The sequence below is a fragment of the Mixophyes fleayi genome, chromosome 2 (genome assembly GCF_038048845.1).
Source record: "Mixophyes fleayi isolate aMixFle1 chromosome 2, aMixFle1.hap1, whole genome shotgun sequence".
Taxonomy (NCBI): Eukaryota; Metazoa; Chordata; class Amphibia; order Anura; family Limnodynastidae; genus Mixophyes; species Mixophyes fleayi.
In genome coordinates, this window is record NC_134403.1 from 85,227,693 (window position 1) to 85,245,475 (window position 17,783).

The following is a 17,783-nucleotide window of genomic DNA, read 5'->3' on the forward strand; positions in this document are numbered from 1 at the left end:
CCCCCAGATTAAATTATTACCCACCCCATAAATATAAACTCCTCATAAGTAATATAGCCCTTAATAATGACTGAACAATTCAAATGTAATGGATGGCTAAGGTACTCAGAGCCCCATTCCGGCAGCCAGAATGGATGGTTAGGGTATGCTGAGCCCCGTTCCAGCTGCTTAGATGGATGGTTAGGGTACTCTGAGCCCCATTCCAGCAGCCGGATGAGATGATTAATATAATAATAAGATGATTAATATACTCAGAGCCCCGTTCCGGCACGTGAAATAGTTGTCTAAGATACTTAGAGCCCAATTCTGGCTGCCGGAATGAATGGCCAATATATTGAGACATCCATTCCGGCACCTGGAATTGATGGCTAAGGTACTGAGACTTCCATTCCAGCGGCCAGAATGGCGACTTTACGCACCATGCGCCTTAGTAGTTGTTGATCCCGCTTTGTGATTTTACGTGGTCTTCCGCTTCATTGCTGAGTTGCTGTTGTTCCTAAACGCTTCCACTTTCTGATAATATTACTTACAGTGGAATATCCAGCAGGGATGAAATTTCACAAACCGTCTTATTGCAAAGGTGTCATCCTATCACAGTACAACACTTGAAGTCACTGAACTCTTTAGAACGACCCATTTTGTGTCACAAATGTTTACAAACGGAGACTGCAAGGCTAGCTTCTTGACCTCATACACCTCTGGCAATGGGTCTGATTGAAACACCTCAGTTCATTAATTAACAGGTGTGGCCAAATACTTTTGTCCATCTAGTGTGTGTGTGTGTGTGTGTGTGTGTGTGTGTATATATATATATATATTAGGGATGAGCGCACTCGGATTTATGAAATCCGAGCCCACCCGAACGTTGCCGATCCGAGACAGATCCGGGTATTGGCGCCAAATTCAAATCTGAAACTGAGGCTCTGACTCATAATCCCGTTGTCGGATCTCGCGATACTCGGATCCTATAAATTCCCCGCTAGTCGCCGCCATCTTCACTCGGGCATTGATCAGGGTAGAGGGAGGGTGTGTTAGGTGGTCCTCTGTCCTGGTAGATCTCGTGCTGTGCTGTTTAGTTCTGTGCTGTGCTGTTTAGTTCTGTGCTGTGCTGTGCTGTGTTCTGCAGTATCAGTCCAGTGGTGCTGTGTGCTGTGCTCTGTCCTTCTGAGGTCAGTGGTGCTGCTGGGTCCTGTGCTGTGTCCTGTTCAGTCCAGTGGTGCTGTGTCCTGTGCTCTGTGCTTCTAAGGGCATAGTTATTTCCCCAATATTCCCCTGTGTTTAAAAAAATAAAAAAAAGTTATTTAAAAAAATACCAAAAACTACTTTAATTTTTTTTAATTACCACAAAATTTGCACAACCAATCCTGCAGTATAAGCCCATTGGTACTGCAATATTACCAAGTTCACACATTCAGCAGTAAAAGTCCAGTGGTACTGCAATATTACAAAGTTCACACATTCTGCAGTATCAGTCCAGTGGTGCTGTGTCCTGTGCTCTGTCCTGCTGAGTTCCGTAGTGCTGCTGGGTCCTGTGCCGTGTCCTGTTCAGTCCAGTGGTGCTGTGTCCTGTGCTCTGTGCTTCTAAGGGCATAGTTATTTCCCCATTATTCCCAAGTTTTTAAAAAATAAAAAAAAAGTAAAAAAAAATAAAAAATTAAAAATTAAAAAAAAAATATATAATTATAACCAAATTTGCAAAACCAATCCAGCAGTATAAGTCCATTGGTACTGCAATATTACAAAGTTCACACATTCTGCAGTATCAGTCCATTGGTGCTGTGTCCTGTGCTCTGTCCTGCTGAGTTCCGTAGTGCTGCTGGGTCCTGTGCCGTGTCCTGTTCAGTCCAGTGGTGCTGTGTCCTGTGCTCTGTGCTTCTAAGGGCATAGTTATTTCCCCATTATTCCCAAGTTTTTAAAAAATAAAAAAAAAGTAAAAAAAAATAAAAAATAAAAAATTAAAAAAAAAAAATATAATTATAACCAAATTTGCAAAACCAATCCAGCAGTATAAGTCCATTGGTACTGCAATATTACCAAGTTCACACATTCTGCAGTATCTTGTGCTACATATAATGGAGACCAAAAATTTGGAGGATAAAGTAGGGAAAGATCAAGACCCACTTCCTCCTAATGCTGAAGCTGCTGCCACTAGTGATGACATAGACGATGAAATGCCATCAACGTCGTCTGGCAAGCACGATGCCCAATCTCCTAGTACAGGGCATGTAAAATCCAAAAAGCCCAAGTTCTCAAAAAACAGCAAAAAAAGAAACTTAAAATCATCTGAGGAGAAACGTAAAGTTGGCAATATGCCAATTACGACAAGTAGTGGCAAGGAACGGCTTAGGCCCTGTCCCGTGTTCATGACTAGTGGTCCAGCTTCACCCAAGGATCTAAGCCCTCCTCCCCCCCTACAAAAAATTTAAGAGAGTTATGCTGTCAGCAACAACAACAAAACAGCAAAGAACTCTGCCTTCTAAACAGATGACATCACAAATCCCCAAGGCGAGTCCAAGGGTGTTGTTGGTTGTGAACCCTGACCTTCCCATCACTGTACGGGAAGAGGTGACTCCATCCAGCATTTGCAGCACGCCCTCTGCATATGCTGGAAGGATCACCCACAGTCCAGTTACAGATTTGGCTAATGAAGGTGTGAATGTTGTACACTGGGAGGAGGATATTGATGTAGCTGGCGCTGAGGAGGATGTTGATGATTATGATGCAGACAGATACCACATTGCATTTCTCAATTTCTATTTATATTCTAGATTATATAACGGCTGAAAAGTTTTCTGTTTTACTCCTAGTGGAGAGGGGATCTGATGCAGACAGATACCAAACTGCCTTTGTCCATTTCTTTGTATATTTGAATTGCTAGTTCTACAGTCTATGCAGGCTGCTTTATTTATATTCAACTACAAGTGTAGGGGGGGGGGGGGGCATAGATAGCCACCAAAGTAACGTGGTCCATTTAATTTCACTTTCTAGCTCCACAGTCTGTGCAGCCTGCTTTTTTTTATCTTCAAAGTATTTATATTTACAAGCCTTGCAATCTAAATTAACTAGAGGTAGTGACGTGGTAGAACTCCAAAAGGCAGTTTGGAAGCCCCTGTACAAACTGGCTCTATTTTTTAACTGAGTTGTCCCCCCTCCAGTGTGTACTCGGAAAGAGTTTTTAGTGCAGCGGGGAAACTGGTCAGTGAGCGGCGAAGGAGGTTGCTTCCTCACAACGTTGAAAAAATGATGTTTATAAAAATGAATAATCAATTCCTCAATGAAGTACAGCACTGCCCTCCAGACAGTACAGAGGGACTGTGGTTGTGGAGTCCAGCGGGGACGAATTGATAATGTGTGAGGAGGAGGAAGTACACACAGTAGGGGGAGAGGAATCAGAGGTTGAGGATAAGGACGACATCTTTCCTCAGTAGAGCCTGTTTAGTTTGTACAGGGAGAGATGAATTGTTTTATTGGTGTGGGGGCCCAAACAAACCAATCATTTCAGCCACAGTTGTTTGGTAGGCCCTGTCGCTGAAATGATTGGTTTGTTAAAGTGTGCATGTCCTATTTCAACAACATAAGGGTAGGTGGGAGGGCCCAAGGACAATTCCATCTTGCAACTTTTTTTTTGGCATTATGTGACCATTCAACAGTCGTTTGCCATGTTCAAAAAGTAAAAGAAAATGCCAACAAATTCAATAAATTAAATCAAAAGTTAAATGCCCTGTCATTATTTAAAATAAGAGGTTTTGACGTGCTAGAATTAGTGTAGTGTTAAGATGTTATAAACACTACACTTGGAAATTGGAGGAGGTAATGTGGCCCCGGTATCAAATTGGGTACCGGGGCCACCCCACTACGCAGTCCAGATACTTGTTTGGTGGAATTCAGACCAGTTGAGGGTGTATTTATTTTATTGTGGCCCCGGCACCAAATTTACTACCGGGGCCACTCCACTGTGCAGTCCATATTTAGGTGTATCATATATTAAACAACGGTGACAGTTGATGCCCAATTTTTTAATTATATTGTGGCCTCGGTACCAAATTGTGTATCGGGGCCACCACACTACGCAGTCCATACCCTTTTTTGGTGGAATTCTGACACGTGGAGGGTTTTTTAATTATATTGTGGCCTCGGTACCAAATTGTGTACCGGGGCCACCACACTACGCAGTCAAGATAGATAGATGCGTATCATAGATAAAGTACATTCAGTGGTGTGGGGCAAATTGAAAAATATTCAAAATGCACTGACATTATCAAAAACAAGAGGTTGTCACACGCTAAAACTCCAACATGTATATGATGGAGAGGATGGAGGAGCAGCCGTATGTGTAGTGTAATGCAGACCTGTTGAAGGTTTTTTATATATTTTATTGTGGTGCCCAGTGCCCACTCCTCTACGCAGTCCAGGTACATTTATTGGTGCGAATCATAAAAGTTCAGGGTTTTTAATATATATTGTGGTGACCCACTCCTCTACGCAGTCCAGGTACATTTATTGGTGCGAATCATACAAGTTGATGGTTTTCTTATTATATATATTGTGGTGACCCACTCCTCTAGGCAGTCCAGCTACATTTATTGGTGCGAATCATAAAAGTTCAGGGTTTTTAATATATTGTGGTGACCCACTCCTCTACGCAGTCCAGGTACATTTATTGGTGCGATTCATAAAAGTTCAGGGTTTTTAATATATTGTGGTGACCCACTCCTCTACGCAGTCCAGGTACATTTATTGGTGCGATTCATAAAAGTTCAGGGTTTTTAATATATATTGTGGTGACCCACTCCTCTACGCAGTCCAGGTACATTTATTGGTGCGAATCATACAAGTTGATGGTTTTCTTATTATATATATTGTGGTGACCCACTCCTCTACGCAGTCCAGGTACATTTATTGGTGCGAATCATAAAAGTTCAGGGTTTTTAATATATATTGTGGTGACCCACTCCTCTACGCAGTCCAGGTACATTTATTGGTGCGAATCATACAAGTTAATGGTTTTCTTATTATATATATTGTGGTGACCCACTCCTCTAGGCAGTCCAGGTACATTTATTGGTGCGATTCATAAAAGTTCAGGGTTTTTAATATATTGTGGTGACCCACTCCTCTACGCAGTCCAGGTACATTTATTGGTGCGATTCATAAAAGTTCAGGGTTTTTAATATATTGTGGTGACCCACTCCTCTACGCAGTCCAGGTACATTTATTGGTGCGAATCATACAAGTTGATGGTTTTCTTATTATATATATTGTGGTGACCCACTCCTCTAGGCAGTCCAGGTACATTTATTGGTGCGAATCATAAAAGTTCAGGGTTTTTAATATATTGTGGTGACCCACTCCTCTACGCAGTCCAGGTACATTTATTGGTGCGATTCATAAAAGTTCAGGGTTTTTAATATATTGTGGTGACCCACTCCTCTACGCAGTCCAGGTACATTTATTGGTGCGATTCATAAAAGTTCAGGGTTTTTAATATATATTGTGGTGACCCACTCCTCTACGCAGTCCAGGTACATTTATTGGTGCGAATCATAAAAGTTCAGGGTTTTTAATATATATTGTGGTGACCCACTCCTCTACGCAGTCCAGAAAGATACCTTGTTGCAACGTTTTGGACTAATAACATACTTGCCAACTCTCCCTGAATGTCAGGGAGTCTCCCTGAAATAGGAGTGATCTCCCTCACTCCCTGAAGAGTCTGGCATTCTCCCTGATGCTGAGCCAGTACAAGACGTGGTTGGCTTCACCATCTGTGGCATGATGACACAGTTCAGAAATTGTGTCCTATGTCCATGTATTGATGCCTGTGGAGGTGGCCATTTTCATGGAGACCAAGATATAATCGAAGACTGACAGGTAAGACAACATGACTTCAGTAATGGAGACATAAATGTAAAAGACACTTCAGTCTCTAGAGATTCATTACCTGTTTTTCTTTAACGCTACTCTCCCGGAATGTCCAGGAGTCTCCCGTATTTCTGGGAGACTCCCGGGAGAGCAGGGCAACTTCCCGGTTCTCGACCCTCAGTAGATAAGTAGTGGGGGCGGGACTTAATGATACAAATATCACGTCATCTTAGCCCGCCCCTGCTGTAATTGGACAAAATTGTGACAATCGTTTAGGGGGCATGGCCAAAATTATGCAATTCGTCAAGCCCCGCCCCTGCACGCCCACCTCCCCTGGGATCTCCCTGAAGCCAACGAGGAAAAGTTGGCAAGTATGACTAATAACTATATTGTGAGGTGTTCAGAATACACTGTAAATTAGTGGAAATGCTTGTTATTGAATGTTATTGAGGTTAATAATAGCGTAGGAGTGAAAATAAGCCCAAAAACTTGATTTTTAAACTTTTTATGTTTTTTTCAAAAAAAATCCGAATCCAAAACCTTAAATCCGAACCGAGACCTTTCGTCAAGTGTTTTGCGAGACAAATCCGAACCCCAAAAATAACGAAAATCCGGATCCAAAACACAAAACACGAGACCTCAAAAGTCGCCGGTGCACATCCCTAATATATATATATATATATATATATATATATATATATATATATATATATATATATATATATATATGTGTACACGCACATTTGCACACAATATAGTATATATGCAATATAATTTGTGGAATAGTTGTTCCACATATTACAGAGAACATATCTGTGTAGCAGAACAGAATATACTATAAAGGGAGAGAAAACACAACAAGCTTCACTCAAGAAACCTAGCAGCAGAGGGCGCCACACCCCAGTTTCTGTAATATTCATTTGTTCATGATTCACTTTCTGTTCTATAGGTGCAGTTGTTGCCATGTCAGGTATAGGGTTAACATGCTGGGATAGAATGGGTGGTAGTCAGATCTCACATTGTGCAAGAGAGGTAGGGAAGTTCTCTCAGATTAGCCTATCACTGCACTCTTTATTTTTACTTCCAATAGACAGGCATTGCTGAAAATTGTGAATTACACCCAGTAAGAAGCCTCCACTCTCTGGCTTACCTCTCCCAGACCTTGTAGTTTTACATTACAATTTTGCGATTGGGAGGAGCAGAGCAGAATGCAGGCTCCTTATTGTGGGTAAGTAACTGATGTGTTCAGTGATGCCTGCCTGTTCAAACAATGTTGTCAGCATAATTCAAGCACAAAGGGGAATTCTGGGCAACTGGAAAGCACTGCCCCCCCCCCCTCCTCAATGTGCAAGGGTGGAAATCTAGGTGCAAGAGGTACAGATGCTATGGGACCCACAGCTGAAGAAACCCCACATTCCCTGTCAAAGTACCATGTGTTTATGCGAGTTTTTCACCTTTTGGTCGTACATTTGAGCCCTTACAAAATTTTGCTATGTCTATGAATGTCTACTTTGGCCTGTGACAGTGCAGAATGGCATTGTGTGCATTAGTGAAGAAAAAGTGGAACTTGAAAATTGTATGGTTGTACTTCACACCGCAGCAAAACAGGCTGTCCCACTAAAAAAAATCCATTTGTGATAAACTTTGCTGCAATTTTCTCTCTACTCAAGACCTGTGCAAGAAATTTGCATTCAGTTTTGCTGCCAGTACTGGCTGTACTCCATGATCTCAGAACTCACCCGACTGGAAAGACTGATGGCTCTGGAATCTCTTGCTGGCCTGCGTGACACACTGCTGCATAGTATATTGTACTGTGTGTGTATTTGTCCATGTAATATTACTTAGGACATTTATTCTGCATCCTTGAACGTTCACTGTCTGGATCATAGATTGCCTTGCTATGTTGTTTGCTATAGTATCTGTTTAGCCTTGTCATAGTCCCCTTTATTATGCACAGTGTTATTGTTCATATTACAGACTGCAAACCATTATTCAGGGACATACTCCGCTGCCCCAGAGATACTGGTCCACAGTGTTTACCACCAGGCGCGGGCTTGTAGAGGCATGGCCGGGGGGCACACAGGCGGCCCATCACATGAAAAGGGATGCGGCCACGTCATTGATGACGCGGCCGCATCCCCTGTCATGGGATGCGGCCGCCTGTGCGCTGACGCATCTGATGTTATCAGATGCGACTGCGGGGGAAAGTATTGTATTTTGCATCCGGGGGGGGGGGGGGGCGTCCGGCCGGCCTACCCCCGGCCCTAATAGCGGCCTGGGCCAGCCCGCCCCTGTTTACCACTTATGCAGAAATGCACATGCATGAACCCGGCAATCGGATTACACATGCATATTGGAACTGAAAGCCCAGATTTGGTTTCACTTGGTAAATAAAGTGAAAAATAGAAAAAATAAAATGTTTAAAAATAGATGGGAAATATAAAAAACTAAAACATAAATAGAAACATGTTAATTTAAAAAATGCTTTAATCAAAGAATAAAGCATTTTATTTTTTTTATGATTTTCATCTCAAGATCATCTTGAGATGTTATAGACATAAAGCCAATCGGGTCTGAATTCATTCTAGACAGAATGACAGAATTTATTTGTATGGCTAAGAACTTTGCAAGGATTTTATAACAAATGCTAGCAATAAAAACAGCTTTTATGAGATGCTTTAACTAAGGTCTAACCTTGGCTTTGAAAGCACCACTGTCAAGGCTCTTAATGAGTAGGGCATTGGATTAATGATGCATAATACTTAATACATAATCATATATTGTGCTTTATTTATTTATTTTTAATCTAACAAAACAAAAACTGTGTCCTGCGCCTGGAGAACAAAACACACAGAAGGAAATTACTTAATTGATCAACAGCTGTAACGAACTCAGGGTTAATGCCAAACCACCTATGAAAATCCAAAGCAGAAAAAGAGACTAACCGCGCTTGATATAATAATAAGCCATAAAATCAGTACAAAGGCTGTTCCAATGAACTATCATATGGCAGAGTTTCAGACTTTGTACTGATTTTCTGGCTTATTATTATATCAAGCGCTGTTAGTCTCTCTTTCTGCTTTTATTATTTTTTTTATAACTATTTTTTTTACCTGAATTTTTATTGCAGGACGTCTGTCATGTGGCTTCTTCTACTAGTGCTCTTGACTGTGATCTATCTGATCAAGTGGAACCGAAGCCGACTGATCCTACCAAATCTAATAGATAAATATGTGCTGATTACTGGATGTGACTCTGGCTTTGGAAACCTAGCAGCTAAGCAGCTGGACAGACGAGGCTTGTATGTTCTTGCAGCTTGTCTGACTCCGCATGGTGCCGAAAACCTGAAGAAGGTGACATCCAGCAGGCTAAAGACTGTGATCCTTGATGTTACTGACAGTCAGAGCGTGAGCTCTACAGCTAAGTGGGTTGCAGATATTGTAGGAGATAAAGGTCAGAGATGATTTAATTTCCTACATTTGTACATCATAAAATACACATTCCACTGGGAATTGGATTATAGTGGTGGCTGGAGAGCCACAGGATACCTAAAGATAGTTTAAAAATACTATAGAAAAGGTTTTGTGTTGTATAGCATATGCAAAAGATCACTTTATACTCATGTTCAGTTTAATTTGGTTGTTGCTATTTTACATAGATAACATATCATTTGATAAAAGAACAGATATTGTGCATTTTAGTGCATAATAATTTTTTTACTTTGTTAGCTTACCTTTATTTGTGCATTTTTTTATTATTATGGGCTGTAGGAGTGGAATGTTGGTTATTAGTCCTCGCAATAGCCTTATGTTTGTCCAAATGCCCTGGGCCTGATTAAGGAATATTCCACTACTTGGGAATATTCTCCAGCATTCAAATTTATATAAATCGGGCCATTCCCCCTTACTTGTTGCCGCTGTTCTTTCTGGCATGTTCTTGTAGCTTTGTTGTCGTCTAGCTAGCTTTTGGAAAGTTAGGATCTTGTTTTGAAAATCTGCAAAAATAGTATTCAAATGAAATTATTAACAATCCCTGGATTATTAGACTATTTTGTTCAAACACAACACCCCATGAAAGTTTGTTGTCAAAAAGTTATAATCATTTACTCACATATACCAGCCCCATCTGACTAGTATTTAGCATTCTAGTGACTGCTGAGACCAGAGCCGTATCTTAGAATTCTAGCGCCTGGGGCGAGAAAGACAAATGCCGCCCCCCAGCCCTCAATTTTAACCAAATTAACCTAAAATATTCCTAAATTGCGCCCCCTTTAGCTTTGCGCCCTGGGTGGTCGCCCCTGTTGCACAGCCCTAGTTACGGCCCTGGCTAAGACCATAGAGAGCATCCTTGTTACCACTACACAATACAGTGAGCATCCTCATGCCCCTGCCATTTAATTAACTCCCCATAACATATCAACCCCCAGATAACAATTTAGGAACCCCCCCAGTCATTCCATCAATGAAAGTACACTCTGCCTAACCAGCACTTGCGGTACGTAGACACACAGAACAGACTGCTGTATTCACACATGCGTAAGTACAAGCTCACATAAGAAAACAGAAAACTTTTATTTGGTCATAAAATATCAACTTTTAACAGTATAATGATTTCTATAAAAAAATCAAATTTAATATATTTTTTTTATATTAATTACATAACTAAAAATTATTTTAATGCATACTGTACAGACACTGTGTTTTTATAGTCTATCTAAGTTGCATACAGATGTTCTGTGATCGCTACTGGCACACATAAGTGTAATTTTTAAATGAAAGACTATGCCATGTTAGTCATCACTATCAGTCACAATTTACACCTGCCCTGTAGTGGTGTAAATAGTGTAGCGCAAAAGATACGGCTTAAAACGAGCGTACTGCTGACAAACACAAGACTTGAATCGGCCACTTCTGCATAGGAACGCCCTTCCTTTACATGGCCTATGCTGGTCTGCCCCTTCCCACCCCATTCCGCTATTCGTAGGGAGTCGTGTGTGTCAGTTGTGTTCAGACATGTATTGCATGCAATTGCATTCATTGACGTAATGTCCGTTTTGCACGTGATTACATACTTAAGGTAAAACATGCAGAAAACACAATGATTTCATTAAATTAATAACAGTCTATCAATTTACAATCTGTTTTCAGTCCTCTCATTTTTTTGGTCTTCAGGTCTCTGGGGTTTGGTGAATAATGCAGGTGTGTCTGTTCCAACTGCCCCTAATGAATGGCTGACTAAGGAGGACTTTTTAAAAATCCTCAATGTGAACTTATTGGGGGTGATTGATGTTACTCTTCAGGTGCTACCCATGATTCGGAGAGCCCGCGGGCGTGTAGTGAACGTAGCGAGCATTGCGGGTAGACTGACCATCTGTGGTGGAGGATACTGCATATCTAAATATGGAGTGGAATCTTTCTCTGACAGTCTCCGGTGAGCAATTTGTACCTGTTCTATATTGGTTGTTTGGATCTTCAGATTTTATATGTACTTAGCTGTTCAGATTAAAGATGGCCATACAGTGATTTAGTTTAAAACTACAAAATTGGGCATAAATTGTCTTAAGTGCTTGGACCAAACTGCTTGCAAGAGTTGCAGAGACATAAGGATGATGTTATCTTGTACTGACGTCACATGCTGAGACTTAGCAATGATGGTGTGAAGAGGGGCCTGTGTACACACATGCTGGGAGCCAGGTCAGTAAAGCTGGGTACACACTACACGGTTTTCGTCCAATAATCGGCTCAATCAGCTGACATATGACAAAAGTCGGGTCAGTGTGTGCAGTGACACGATGGTCGAAAGTCTGCCCAAATGGACGATTGTCACCTCATTTGGTTGGTCGTACCGTTTAATATCTTCGTTCCAATCTCGTTTCCGCTGTGTAGTGTGTATAAACTTCCGACCGATCCACAACAGTGAGTACGAAATTAGTCATTGCTCACGACAACATGGCTGTAAAAAGTCGCTAAAGGGACGTCCGCTCTTCCCTTTATCATCCTAAACAAGGCTAGTGTGTATGCAGTCCATGGACCGAGCGATAGGATCATCGATCGCATGTAAAATCGCTCGGCATAAAAAGTTGGTTGAAATTTCTGTAGTGTGTACCCAGCTTAAGTTAGATATCATTAATTACCCTCCTTCCAGTGGCAACACTCAGATGACCTCTAGATGCCGTGGTAGGATGCTTGTTATGAAAAGCCCCCGTCAACATGGGAGCATAAATGTCCAAAGTGTCAACCCTAGACAGGTCTTCTGAGCTGTAGCCTCACTAACGTTGCAAATATTGCTGTTTCCTCACAGAGATTTTAGAAATCAGGATACACTGAATTTACATACACTAGATGTACCATTAAATAACCTTTAGCAAGTTCTTATAAAAGCTGTGCTGTCTGAACTGGCTGCACATGAGAAGTGAAGGTGAAGCACTTTAGTGCAAGGGTCAGTCATTCTTAGGGTTCTATTAATAATAATAATAATAATAATAATATCTTTAATTGATAAGGCGCCACAAAGGGTCCGCAGCGCTGTACATGACATACAGAAAACGGGGCCATGGCACAACTTTATGCAGAAAGAACAAAAATATATACACAGACACAGGTAACATGGTAATGAAAATCAAATTATTACTGGGACAATGAGTGAAAGTGATGGTAGAAATCAGCGAGAAGTAGGCCGCAGCTTAAGAAAATGGGGTGGAAAGCAGGCCAAGAGGTACAGAGGGTGATGGAATAGTAGACAGAACACACAAGGAAAGAGGGCCCTGCTCCTGAGAGCTTACATCCTAAAGGAAAGAGGCAGACACAAATAGGGTGGTACTACCTGGGGGAGAGAGCCGGGACAAGGGAGTTAGGAGGAAGACTGATAGATTTGAATAAAGAAATGAGTCTTAAGGGTATTCTTGAAGCCTTTGAAAGTAGATGCTAACCTGATGAAACGTGGAAGATCGTTCCACAGCTGGGGAGCAGCCTGGACAATGTCCTGGAGACGGGAGTGAGAAGAGGTGATCAGTGAAGCAGTGAGGCGGCGCTCACAGTCAGAGCGGAGGGGGCGGGTAGGAGTGTAGGTTGAGATGAGATTGGAGATGTAGGGAGGGGAGGATTGATTAAGAGCTTTAAAGGTGAGGGTGAGGAGTTTAAATTTAATTCTGTAGGCCATGGGAAGCCAATGTAGTGACTGTTGGAGGGAGACAGCAGAGATAGAGCGGCGGGAGAGAAAAATGAGATGGGCAGCAGCATTGAAGATAGACTTAAGAGGGTCAATGTGAGAATCAGGTAGGCCACAGAGAAGGAGGTTACAGTAGTCAAGGCAAGAGATTACAAGCGAGTGAACGAGGGTTTTCGTAGCTTTGGTGGTGAGAAAGAGGCGTATCTTGGATATATTCCGAAGGTGGAAGTAGTAGGATTTTGAGAGGGACAGAATGTGAGGCATGAAGGAGAGGGAGGAATTCTTCTCAGTGTATCTGAGGCTACTAAGAATGGTGACATGAAATCAACCCAGCACTCTGTTCATCTTCTACAGTTTCCCTCCGTCCCAAATGAACAACCATGGTAAACTTAAATATTTTGTATGAATGATAACATTGCTTAACATATACTTTTAGTTTGTCACAAAATAAATATTATATTGTTATATACTATGTAAGCTAATCAGTATAGTGAAATCCCTAACTGAACATATGTCTTACATTTTGCCACAGTTCTATAACATTGTAACTATATTTTATAGGCGTGAGATGACCTCCTTTGGTGTGAAAGTCTGTATCATAGAACCAGGCTTCTTCGTGACGCAGGTGACAGATGCTAAACTAATGAAAGAGAGCGCAAGTAAAGCCTGGACACGACTTCCAGAGGAAATACGCCGGAGCTATGGGCAGCAATACTATGAGAAGTGTGAGTATATTTTCTAATGAACTATAGTTTATTAAAACAACTAATCAGTATTTGTCAGTTTATTATAAAACCTACTTGTTTAGTAAGAGTTCTATTTTTAAAGAACTTATGTAGATTTTTTTTATCATTAAAGGGTCCTTTAAAACACTGCAGTACAGTGTAAAACAAGAGGTTTTCATGTGTGATGCCATTTCAGTCACAGTTTTGCAACAGCTATTAGCACAAAGATGCCGACTATGAAGTCTTTCTTGAATACACACACACACAATTTGGTTATATAATGAAACTATGATATTACCATAAGGATCAAGCATAGTTCACTTTGCACACCTGGGGGTAAATATATTAAAGAGCGATTTTTGCTAATCGCCATTATTCTGCGACTTCGACAGCTAAATTTAAAATGACTTGCCTTTAAAAACCTTAACGTTTTAAATGTAGCTGTCAAACTCGCCGAACGTCGGCGTTTAGCGAAAATCGCTTTGTAATACATTTACCCCCTGGAATAAACCTCAGTTATAAAGTACACTGGTGGCCTTGTGATTTTACATAGTCATTGTGTTTTGTGTACAGTATGCATTTCTGTACTGCACATATGCACCAACGATTCATAAGCATATGTCTGTTTGTAGATTCCTTAATGCTTAGAGAGGTGGAGCGGACAAGAGTAGATCAAGTACAGGAAGGGCGAGTTCATGTAATTGAACGGAATTAATGAAAATCAACAGCATGAACCTTTTCTGTGTAAAATAAATAAATTTTTCGAAAAGCATGCCCTCAACCAAAAAGTTAACTAAGTACCAATGCTCATAGCCTTGACTAGTTGGCACTGATACAGGGAGATGAAGTGTGGAGTTTCCACATAAAAGCCTAAACCAGCATCCGACTATGGCAGGCTAGTCTGGTCACATTATAAAATGTGCTTTGTGGGGTCCCCTATTATACTGGGACAAAGCTGCAGGTTGTTCAACAAGGGGCTGAATTCCCTAGGGGAAATAATAAAATGTCCAAAAATAAATATCCCCCAGGAAACTGCCCTGTGCTGATGAGAAAGACCTGACAGCCATAAACTGCTTGGGCATTCTGGCTTTGTAGAACTAAAAGTTCCAGCATAAACACGGCTGCCAGAGCATATTGGCACTTGTAGAACTACAAGTGCCAGCATGCCCTGATATCCAGGGCCTTCTGGGACCTGTAATGCCACATAGAAAAATACTGTGAACAAAAAAACACAAACACACACACACACTGTAGAAGAAAATCTTTTAATTAAAATACAGACTCGCCCCTTTCCATCATTCACCACTTTAAAAATCGGCTAATTCCAAATGGATCCCGTTCTTTCTTCTTGTTCCTCAGGTAGATCCATCTTGAGTTTCAGCCTCACTTATAGGTTAAAATAATGTTAAGAGTGAAGGGACAACAGGACGGCATTTGTTACGTTGGGCACTTCTGTGCATTTTAAGCTTTTTTTTTTTTTTTTTTACATTGGGCAATTAAACCTAGAAATTTGCTCCTTCATCGCACTACAAATGGAAGACATAAAATCTGTCCCACTAAAAGTACACAACGAGACACAATATCCACCAGCTCAAAGATGGGACAAAAATCGGGTCCTCAATTTTAATAAACTTGTACCACAAAATGAAATTCCATCTTTTTCAGTGCACTGGGGTGATTGCTCATGTACAGTTTGATGCATTTTATGTCAACACCAATGATACATTGGTTCCTACACTGTGACCTCATTTGAGGACAGGTAGGGCAGGAGTTAATCTGATTTAATTAACATCCTCCCTATGCCCATCTGTTACAGTAGGTAAGCCTAATCATGTTAAAAGGAAAAGTTTTTCACACATAAAGCTAATTGTCTGGCCAAGCTACAGGATGTTATGAGATAAGCTTGTTACCATATTTCCATCTGATAACTCAATTTCCCTCTTGCCATAGCTATATAAATTAAGGTTTTTGTAGTCAGGACCTAATGCAATTTGAAGGTGTTATTCTGGTCAATTTGTATGGTGGTGTGAGAAGTCAGTGACCGCACAGAAGAGAGAAGAGTGTGGACTTAAAAACCCAAAGTTATTAAAAATGGTCGGTTTTTGGGGAATCAATCTAATTAAGAGCTGTCCACTTCTTTCTGCCTTGCACTGGTATAAATATTATACTGCGTAAGTGTTCTGTAATTTTATTCCTTTTATTTTTCCTTATTGTAATTAGTTATTGCAATTATTTCATATGTCATTAATTGTATGTTATTATAATATCCAAAAGCCCTGTACCTTTTTATAATAAATCTAAAAATTATTAAGTTTGCCCTTGGTACTCTAACAAATCCATAAGCTTTTTAGAAGCGAAGTCTTGTTTGGCTATGCTAACCCTTTGAATGCTAGGGTGTTATGTGTTAACCCTTTTGGCTAACAAGAAACCTAGGGTGTGTCAGTGTGTACATTTGTGTAGCAGACTATGTATTGCCCTAATACAATAGGTGGTGGCAGCGATTAGGAGCCTTTGGATGTGAGAGATCTGCTTTTTTGTGTGTTTCAACTAGATCTCTAACCTGTGTGAAAGGTAATGATGAGGCTGAGTGCTGAAATTATGTTTAATTTGAAGAAACATCCAACATAGAGGTAGTGAGCAAGTTCGTTATAGGTCGATTGAACATTAACATTGACAGACATATTGTAGTGTGGAGATATCTCTGTACCAAATGTGTCTCCTCTTTTAAGTCTCCAGTCTACTGAAATCATTCATGTTATATGCCTACCTGCCTAAACGACACAATCTGCACTCAAAGCGTAACAATAAATTAGTCACTTTCTTTCATTGTCAAACTTAGTGATTCCCAAACGTTCTCACTTCAAGGCACCCTTAGGTCTCAATAATTTTTTCAAGGCATCCCTAATCCAAAATATTTATCGAGCAGTCCCGATTTATAAGTAGTTGGGTCAAATAGTGTAAAAAGTATTTAGGTCAAGACAGAAATACTTAAGATGTTTGCAAAAATAATACACATAAATACAAGGAAAAAGAATATTTTTCTATTATTTTTTTTTAATTATATTTCTGTCAAAGAACAATTTACAGTACTCATTAACAGGAATAAGATCAAACAAAATAAATCAACAATATATATATATAAAAATCATCACTCTGCGCACTCCTTCACCATCACGCTGCGCCCTTTCATCAGTTTCCCTTATATTACACTGCCCCATTCATCCTCCATTCCATTTCTTACTTATTTTTCTCTTCTGTCATCTTTTCTATTAGCTCCTCTCTGTGCCGCTTCTCACTGAAATTGTCTGGCGTGATGATGTCATGCCCGACAGTCAGTGTAAATGGAGGAAGTTGCCAGGCACCGTACTGTTAAGTATTTTTTTTTTTTTTTTGTATGGACCGGCCATAGACAAGACGGGAGATGGCAGGCAGAGGGGAGCCCTTGTTGCCCCCCCCCCCGAGCCTTGGTTTCTTCACTCACTGCTGGTCTTGGCTGCAGCACCCCTCTTAGATCACTGCAGTACCCCAGGGAGCCGCGGGTCTACCCCGTGTTAGGTACATAAAATGTAATTGTTGATTGTCTGCTATGGTTGTAGTAGTACAGATTTTAATCTTTGAAAAAGTTAGGAAACAATAGAGTTATTAATTAATTAAAAATGAGTAATCAATTATGTACCAGACCTTCCCAAGGAAATCATCCACTATGCTGTTAGAAGATAAACCATCTGTAACGCGGCTCACTTCCAGATATGATTTATTTTTTAGTTACTCAAATCCATATTGCAGCACAATGGAACAAACCCACTCTCTCAAAAACTACAAGTTGTACCAGAAAATCTATCATATTACATAATATTTACATATAATCCTGAGATGTGCTGCCCCTCAACCTCCATTTTAGCAACATAGAGGAACAAAAGACATCAGGTTGTTAATGAGGTTCACATAGACCATAACCATAATAAAAATAAAAAAATGTTACGGATATGTTGAAATTTCAATATAAATGTAATTATATAAATTCTTTTTAAT

General features: G+C 40.5%; 1 protein-coding gene across 4 annotated transcripts in view; it reads left to right on the forward strand.

Moving 5' to 3' along the window:
* Positions 1-17,783, forward strand: part of LOC142141215 (retinol dehydrogenase 16-like) — a 38,313-nt gene that overhangs the window by 19,493 nt on the left and 1,037 nt on the right. For 3 of the 4 annotated variants that reach the window (XM_075199442.1, XM_075199440.1, XM_075199439.1), the window contains exons 2-4: positions 8,990-9,312; positions 11,031-11,289; positions 13,588-13,751. In XM_075199442.1, coding sequence (XP_075055543.1) covers positions 9,000-9,312; positions 11,031-11,289; positions 13,588-13,751 — 736 coding nt within the window. In that variant the 5' untranslated portion in view covers positions 8,990-8,999. Of the gene's footprint in view, positions 1-6,992; positions 7,088-8,989; positions 9,313-11,030; positions 11,290-13,587; positions 13,752-17,783 lie in introns of those variants that run through there. The other variant, XM_075199438.1, reaches the window with a different exon arrangement.